This window comes from Ochotona princeps, chromosome Y (assembly GCF_030435755.1).
Source record: "Ochotona princeps isolate mOchPri1 chromosome Y, mOchPri1.hap1, whole genome shotgun sequence".
NCBI lineage: Eukaryota > Metazoa > Chordata > Mammalia > Lagomorpha > Ochotonidae > Ochotona > Ochotona princeps.
The window spans coordinates 11,083,403-11,092,949 of record NC_080866.1 but is presented as its reverse complement, the minus strand read 5'-3'; the positions used below and the strand labels follow the sequence as shown (position 1 = coordinate 11,092,949).

The following is a 9,547-nucleotide window of genomic DNA, read 5'->3' as shown; positions in this document are numbered from 1 at the left end:
GTGGAAACGTGCTTAAACATTTCTTCAGTCTGTACACTGTTGGAGAAACTCATGACTCCAATAGCTCAAGACCTCTCTGAACTAAATGCTGCTGGCTTGTGTTGGCTGTTAGATGATTTTATCTCTCTTTCACTCTCCTTCTCCACAAACACGCTGCTTCCTCCCACATGTGTTCTCTACTACGCTGCTGAGTGTAGTCTCAACCACACTCCCTGAAAGCATATGGCTTCTACCTTCTGTGTCCTCTGGTGTGTGATGAAATGTAACTTCTGTGTGAAAACCCTCCTACACTCCCTTCAAATTGAGAGCTTCTCCCTTGTGAGTCTCTTGGTGCCTGGTGAGGTGTGATTTTTGTGTGAAGCATTGCCTGCATTATTCACAATCATTGGGTTTCTTCCCAGTTTGCAAACTCTCTGGTGACAGATAATAATCTGTGACATATCACTGATGCCCTACAAACAGTTGCCATACTCAGTCCCTACTCTGTTTGGGAATGCTACCTCTCACAGAAGATTTGAATGCTTCCTCTGCATTCACTTCCTAGCCTCTTGTGGGATCATCCTCTTTTTCTCACTCTCACTCGAGGCCTCCAATGACTTTTGGGTGGAGGCTGGAAGAAAAAAAGAATTGCCCTTATTTCTCCCTCTGCTTTTTTGTTTTTGAAATGGGTTTGGAATTTTTATGGACCTCTCGTCCTTAACTGTGTCATGGCAACTATGTGGATCAGATGGTGCCCATCCCCTTGAGAATGGTTCCCTGGTTACAGGAGCTGTCTTGCAGATGTTTCTGAGAAGTCCCAAGAGCAGTAACTAAGGATGGCATGTCAAATGAGGGACTTGTGACTGAAAACGACAAGCGAGCATAGGTAACCAGGATGGATTTCTGACTACATTGTGTCTTCCAAAATAAGATGGTTTGAGGTTAGGACAGATACAGAGAAACAGCCTGGCTACCTGCTTTCACTTGGGTTAAGCCTGTCCTACTATTTGTTCCTCATGTACTAGAAACAGCTGGCATCCACCAAGTGATCCTGTGTGATACGTCAATTATCTTCTTTTTTTTTTTTTTTAATTTCTATGACAGCTTTAGAAATCCAAAAGGTCTGTATCAGCAGATCTTTTCACAAATGAACCAGTCCAATGCAACCCAACTACCATTCTGTAGTTTCACTCTTAGACTACCTTCATAGCTTAGACCTCAGGGACCTCTACCACATCTGTTGAGGATGTCCTCTTCATTCATGTTTCCCTGTACTTCTCTGTCCCCCAAAGCCTTCACTTGGATCCCTGGCACTTTGTCTGAAAAGTTACTTAAGGCTATCTTTTTGTGTTGAAAAGAACTCTGATCACTCAGGGTAGAATTTCCTTCTTGACACTCTTTATGAACAGGAAGAGCTCTATGAAGGAAGAAGCCACACAACAGGAGATCCACAAATTTGGAAGACACATTTTGTTTAAGATGAGCACCTATGAGTAGATCTGTGTTTCTCAACCCAAAATAAGTGCAACTTGATGTTTTGTGTTACTGCTCTGGCTAGGCAAGGGACAGTAATGCCCGTTCCTGAGTCTGAGACAACCTAACTACCACTGACTCATGCCTACGCCAAGGATTGCTTTTCCTCCCTGTCACACAAATCATGTGAAAGACTATCGTCAGGTGTCATGCCTCTCTGTATTGACCAATCTCAGCGTTTGCCTATTTTCCATGCATTGGACCTTCCCACTTCCAAGATTACTCCATCCATTGACTGACTAGCTCTCTGACCCCAATTTCAGATACCCACTGCCCTCTGATAGGTTTACACATAAGACTCTATCAACCTCAGTGAGATGACCCAAATCTCCACAAGAGTCTTTTTTACTCAGGAAAATCTAGACGGGGGGAAACAGCGTGGTGGTGAGGTGCGTTAAGCTTCAGACTGCAGTGCTGCCAGCCTGTATATATGATTGCTGGACTCGTAGCTATGCTGCTTCTGAGCAACCCCCCTGAGAGTACGTCTGGGAAAACAGCAGACTATGGCCTTAGTTTGTAGATGCCACTATGTGCGAAACCTGAAAGAAATTCTTTGGCCCTGACCTAAATCTGGTCCAGCCCTTGTTGTTGGGGCTATTTGGGAAATGAGCCAGCAGATAATGGATTTCTCTCTTCCCTGTTTGTAGCTTTTCAAGTAAATAGAAAAGTCTTTCTAAAGAGGCAAACAGACATGAAAACCAGACCTATTCTGAAACACTTGGCTGTGCTCATACTCATATTTCACTCAATTGTATTATTCAGCAAATCTCCATTTCCATGGACAGTCTTAAGCACAAAATTCACATGACAACATCGCATTGAAACAGTGACTAAATAGAAACATATGGCTTTTTTTTTTTGGAGGGGGCGGGGAGCATGGAGAAAATGTAAAATAAACTGTTCATGATCCAGAGGGAACTTCCATAGTAGAAGAGCTGCAAAGTGACCAAGACCTTGTTTTTTGTGTTGGGCCCTCTCCAAAGGGGGTGTTGTGGGATACTTTTGTGCACCAAGTATTTAACAAGTAAAAGAACTAAATGAAAACGGTATCAATTGTACCCAGGAGTCAAAGACATAAAAAATGGGTCAGGATTTGGTTACACTGGTTTAAGTCACTGACTATGACACTAGTATGCCGTAGAAGCATTAGATTGAGCTCTGGTTGCTCCATGTTCAATCTCCTGTGTGTTACTGTACCCAGGGAAAGAGCACAAGATGGTTCAAGTGCTGAAATACATGGGAGACCTAGATGCATTCCAGACTCCTGGCTCAAGCCAGAGATAGTTTTGGCAGGTGCAGCATTAAATCTAATTGCATTTATATATGTATATATATATACATATATATTATATTACATATTTATATATATCATATGCAGATACATGGTTGGTGTAGAGACAGAGAGGAAATCTTCTGCCTTTTGATTCACTCCCCAGTGGCCACAATAACCAGAGATGTGTCCATTCAAAGTCTTGAGCCAGGAACTTCTTCCAGGGTCCCCCATGTGTGTGTAGTATCCCAAGGCTTGAAGCCATCCTCACGTGCTTTCCCAGACCACAAACAGGATTCTGGAAGGGATTTGGAGCAGTCAGGACATGAACCGGCGTCCATATGGGATCCCAGCATGTCCAAGGTGAGGACTTTAGCCATAGGATGCCATACTATGCCCTAGTGCAGCTTTTGGGGAATAAAACAGTAGGTGGTGATCTCTCCTTTCTATCTCTCTCTATCTCTGTGCTTGAGTCTCTTATAACTCTTCCTTTTATTTGATAAGTAAGTCTTTGTTTTTGCTAAATGGAAATCACATTTGAATTGAACTTTGGCAGCACTTACAATACATTTGACTCCTTAGAGTTGAATCACAAATATTCCCAAGGGGACTCCTTTGCTTATTTCAACACAACAGTGCTACTTACCTCTCACTGTTGTGAGCTCTTCCTTTTTCTTCCCTTCTTTTTCTTCTCGTTGCTTCCCTTGATACCCAGCTTCTGGCCATACTCATCCCCATACCATATTAGCAGCTCACAGCCTGGTTTGATGACCTGGCAGGTGCGGTAAAATATCTGCCTGTGGTACTGGAAGGCCACCAAATTCTGCTCCTCATCATTGCGGGCACAGTTCACATATCTGGGGTGGAGATAAATGCTGAGTTTGAATGCTCTGTCACGTTCAAATCTCGTGTGTTCTGTAATAGCCTCCACCCTGCTTGAATCCCAATTCTGCAAGAGCTCTCCCAGAAAACATACACCTCTCTCATGAGATCAGTGAACTCCCAGGTACAAGTTGTAGATACAGTGTTCATTGTGATAAGTATGCTTTCTTCCTTCCTTCCTCACTAGTCATCCTCAAAACTCAAGCCCACCTTACTCCCACCTTGACTGCCATGAAGCACACAGAGTTTCCCTAAACTCCAAATTTCATTCAGTTTTCTGCTACAGAATTGGATGAGTGGACACACTCCTTACATCTAGCTTTCCACACATGCTCCACACCTCAGCTTTCCCAAAGGCAATCCTTTGGAGTCCTTTCTCTTGGATCTTTCTCCTGGATCTTGGGAGTCCAAGATCCAGATCCAGAAATGTAGATGAGTCTTCATTGTTTCTTATCCTCTCACAGAACTGCTCACAGAAACCTTTGTCCAGATACAGCTTCCTTCTCTCATCCACATCCCAGGTTTGGTTTTGTTTTGCTTAATTGATAAAGTTTAGTGTTTTATTTTTATTTGAGAGGCAGAGAAGCAAAGAGGACAAGGGGAAAGAGACAGAGATGCCAGGAGAACGGGTGGAATGGGGACACAGAAAGGACACAGTGGCAGGCAGGAGCTTCAACCAGGTCTTCCACGTGGGCACAGAGGTCAAAGATTGAGGACATTCTCCAAAACTTCCCTGGATGCATGGGGAAGCCACTGGTTTGGCAGTAGAGCAACCAGAACTTGGGATGCAGGCTTCACAGTCACTGCCTTAGCCCACTGCTTGTCAATGCCTGTCCCCAGAACCCAGCTGTTTACTCTTTTTTTTTTTTTTATCTTTCACTGTCTCATCGATTGAAGGTCTTATGTCTGAAGTTGTTCTGACAGTGTATAATTGTCAAAAGACTAAGAAACATTACTGCCAGGCACCAATTTCATGGAATCTCCATGTATTTAGGAAATTTTTGACACTGGAAGGGCTTAATCAATGCTAATTAGAGAAAGAGTGAGTCTAATGACCCCAGTTGATCTAGATTCCTCAAGGCCCATCTTTGTGTTCTGTTTATTAAGCATAGTGATTTATGTTATGGTAAGAAAGCAAGAATTAACAGCATCAAAGATGAAAAAGGCAACATAACAACAGACACCGCAGCCATTAAGGACATAATTAGAAATTACTACAAAGCGCTGTACTCCAACAAATCAGAAGACCAACAAGAAATGGAAAAGTTCTTAGGCTCACACCACCTGCCAAAACTTAGTCCAGAGGCAGCAAACGAACTGAACAAACCCATAACTGAAGCAGAGATTGAATCAGTGATTAAAGATCTCCCATCAAAGAAAAGCCAGGCCCTGACGAAAACACTACAGAATTCTACAAAACATTCCGAACACAACTAACCCCAATCCTCTACAAACTCTTCAAAACAATAGAAAAGGAAGCAACCCTGACAAACTCGTTCTATGAAGTCAACATTACCTTAATCCGAAAACCAGACAGAAAACCAACAGAGAAAGAAAACTACAGACCTATCTCTTTGATGAATATTGATGCTAAGATTCTCAACAAAACCCTAGAAAATAGAATTCAAAAACACATCGGACAGATCATTCATTCAGATTAGGTAGGATTCATCCCTGGAATGCAGGAATGGTTCAACGTCCGGAAATCCATATATGTGATACACCACATCCAAAAGCTGAAAAACAAAAATCACATGATCATATCAATAGACGCAGAAAAAGCTTTCGACATAATCCAACACCACTTCCTGCTAAAAACCCTAACCAAGGTAGGCATTGATGGAATAAACCACAACATAATCAAAGCGATATATGAAAAACCCAACGCCAGCATCATACTGAATGGAGAAACACTGGAACCCTTCCCATTGAGATCTGGAACAAGACAAGGATGTCCACTTCCTCCAATACTATTCAACATAGTCCTAGAGGTACTCGCTGAGGCCATAAGACAAGAAAAAGCAATCAGAGGAATCCAAATGGGACACAAATCAAGCTCTCACTGTACACTCTCACCATACACTAAGATCAAATCTAAATGGATAACAGATCTAAACCTACATCAAGAAACCTTCAAACCTTTGGAAGAAAAGGTTGGAAATACTCTGCAAGATCTGGGGGTAGGTCCATACTTCCTAAAAAGGACACCAAAGGCAATAGCAATCAAGACCAGAATAAACAAATGGGATTTCATCAAACTAAGAAGCTTCTGTACAGCCAGGGAAATAATCAACAAAGTAACAAAGTAACCCACAGAATGGGAGAAGATATTCACGCACTACATAGGTGATAGAATATACAAAGAGCTACAAAACAACCAAAATGTCAAAACAAACAAGCCACTCAAGAAATGGGCATGGGAAATGGGCAGACACTTCACAAAAGAACAAACCCAAATGGCAAATAAACATACGAAAAAATGCTCAAGTTCCCTGGCTTTTAATTGATTGGGATGATACTCTGCTGGCTCTGCCTGCCGTCCAGAGAGGGTATGCCTAAGAAGCCGTTGAACTTGGCTGGACAATAAGATGCGGGTTTCTATGTTTGGTATATGCTTGCAATGGAGGAATCTCAACTGAACTTGAACTGTGGTTATGCAAAATGTGGAGGAATCCACTATGGTGGGAGGGTTTGGGGAGGAGTGGGGAGAATCCAAGTACCTATGAAACTGTGTCACATAATGCAATGTAATTAATGAATAAAAAAAAAGAAATAGTATTTATATAGAATATGCTTTTAGAAACAGGTCATGACATTCACATTTCATTAGAATAAACATGAAAGAGGACATATGATGCAAAAGTCACGGAGGAAAGTAAAGGAGAAAGGAAAGAGATCTTGTCTTGGTGAGAAATATCCTGTATAGTTGTAACATGCCATGGCTCTTACCTCATCCAGTTGGCCAAAGAAGTATCCTTTCCATCCACGTACTCATAGCTGTTCCTGCCCTTGGCTATCTGAGTTTCAAAAAAATAGGTTAATACGTTTCTGAAATGGGTGCAGTTCAGCAGAATTATTAACAACTCTATCCTCATGTTCTGTGACATTACATGACTCCGACACATGTTGAGACTTTACATAGTGTTGGTACACATTTATTCTGGTTTATTTCCCTACAGTAGAAGCCCATAGAGGAGATTGCCACTGCTTTATTTTTAACAGCCCAGTGATTTTCTCTAGGCTAATATTTATTTATTTTTTGGAATTATTTATTTTTATTACAAAGTCAGATGTACAGAGAAGAGGAGACAGAGAGAGAGATTGGAAGGTCTACCATCTGATGAGCCACTCCCCCAACTAACCACAGCAGCCGGTACTGTGCCGATCCGAAGCTGGGAACCAGGAAACTCTTTGGGGTCTCCCATGCAGATGCAGGGTGCCAAGGCGTGGGCTGTCCTCAACTGCTATCCTAGGCCACAAACAGGGAGCTGGATGGCAAGTGGAACTGCTGGTATTAGAAAGAGTGCCCAGTTTTGATCCCAGCAGGTTCAAAGTGAGGACTTTAGCCACAAGGCCACGACGCCGAGCCCTATGCTAATCTTTACAGCCTGGCTGATCATGTTGGCTCAACTCATGCCATAATGTGTAGAAGGACACATGAACCAGTCTCATGCTAGGCAGGAGAAAAGCCATCAGACTGGAAAGGGATGTGCTTCTTACCTGCCAGCTGTACCCACTGTCAGCTTCCTCTTCCACTTCTGTGATCTTGCCCTCAAAAGGACCAAAGTGCAGCCCCAAAGGCAGATCAGATGCTTCATTAAATACTCCAAGCCCAGCTTCCGGAATGCTCGATGGGCCAACTCGAAGTCCAGTGGGCACACTGAGGAGAGCACGACTAGGATGTCCCTTTTCCACTGGATTGTCCTTTAGAAACACGGGGGGTCCATGAGCAGCACAGCTCTTCAGGAAGCAGATCTGACACTTCTCACAATCTGGAGATGAGAGTGGAAGGGATGAGGAACATATACCAAACGTTGCTGGCTATAGAGAGTATCAGAAGCAGCCAAGTGTTCACATCACTCAGTCTCAGTTTTGCACCCCAAGTTACCAGAAGACAGAATGATGTAAGACCAAATTACAAGTGGAATTTCAATTCAGACTATGGGATTTTTCTTTGTGGATGTGCCAAAGGGTCACTTACACAGGTAGTCATCATCCTCAGTCTCACTGAACTCTTTGTATGTCTGACTCTTTCTTCCTTTCAAGTTGTACATCTGAAATTCTTCATTCTCATCCTTTCTTCTGAGTTCTGAGATGGAGAGACTAAGTCAGTGAAGTTATCAGTTCTTTTGGGTTTAATGTTTCAAATAAAATAAAGGGCTTTCAAGACAAGGAAAAACTGCATGGACATTTGTTTTTCATTACAATCTCTGGTTTTAATTCATTTCCCCTGAAGTTTGAATATCTGTTTATTTAAACAGCAAAGAAAGACACATCAAGAGATTGACACAGCAGTTGAGAGAATCAGAGTACACAGAAGGCAGAGAGAGGTGGGTAGGTTCACTTTTTGAGTAACCTGGATAGCACCCAAATCAGTCTCAGATCAGAAAGCTTTATTCAGTTTTCCCAGGGGGTTGTAAGACCTCAATCACTTATCTCCTCACCAAGTGTTACTAATTTGTATATCAACAATTTGCTAGAGTCAGAGATAGGGTCAGTTCTGGAACCCAGGCACTCTGCCATGGGAAACAGGCATATTAACTAGTATCTTCACTCCTAGGACAACTGACTTCCTCTCCATGAAGTGTCTGCATATAGGCTAAGTAACCTGATCCCACTATTTTTTTTTTTTAGATATTCCCCAAAGAGCTTAAAATGCAATCATGTTTCTAGAGGCTCTATTTATTTTGTGTTGAGTGTGACCCAAGCATGCAATTGCATCCCTCACAGCTTGACCATCCTCATCAAGCTTCACCTTCCTTGGGCTTCCTAGTGGGCCTAGAGAGACAGCTCCTGAAATTATTTTCTTACCAAGTTTTTGTGTAGAGTGCTGTCCTGAGCTGTTTGATTCCTTAGGATGGAACACTGCTTTCCGGCCCTTCTTTGAGCCAGTTGTGTTTAGTAAATTTGCAGTTCCTGATGATTCCTTCGTACTGATTTCATTATGTAAAGGCCCGCTGGACTTTCCCTTTAATGAGAAAGTAACATTTTTTTAAACTCATTGTTCAGTGCATTTGTCCTTTGGGATTGCAAAGTGTTTTCAGGTACATGGCATTCTTTAAAGTATCAGCAAACATGCGAACATATGAGGTGATTGAATACTGAAGGGAAAAGCAGTGTCTATGTTTCTAGTGTATTTGGGGATAGATCACATCATTTGAGGCTGTTTCTCTCTAGATGGTTTTCAATTTCCTCTGCACAAATGAAAGTGGAAAAGGGGAGAACATTTAGAAAGATAATCTGGAGGACAATATTTGTGAAAGCAGGTTGGTAGGGCTTCTTTAGGAAAGTATGTCTTATCAACCTGTGGACCGTGAAGGGAAAATATAGGAAAGCACAGACAGGATGAAATACAACTGGAGAATTTGCTGGCATACATGAGGTTAGAAAAAAAATTAAGATGGTGATAAAAGCTGAAAAGGACAATATCCTGAGCTTAATTGATTTGGGGATTGGATGAGCTGGTGCCTATATCAATTGGCTTGAACCCAGATGTACTGTTAGATACTTCTCCACAGCTACTCTTGTTGACCTGTAAATTGGCATACATATAGCTAAAGTTCATTTTGAGATATTACATACTCATTAATTTGATTTAGTAATATCTATAGTGCTACGACCAGTTTACCATGTTTTTATAGCTGAAACCCAAGTCATACATAC

General features: G+C 42.0%; 1 protein-coding gene across 1 annotated transcript; it reads right to left on the bottom strand.

The window, feature by feature from the left end:
• Positions 1-3,491: 3,491 nt before the first annotated feature.
• On the bottom strand, positions 3,492-8,825 carry LOC131478794 (histone-lysine N-methyltransferase PRDM7-like; the record flags this gene model as incomplete). Its single annotated transcript, XM_058659375.1, has 5 exons — positions 3,492-3,639; positions 6,614-6,681; positions 7,385-7,656; positions 7,866-7,973; positions 8,696-8,825. Coding segments are annotated over 5 exons (726 nt in total), but the record flags the coding sequence as incomplete, so codon positions are not given.
• Positions 8,826-9,547: the final 722 nt, after the last annotated feature.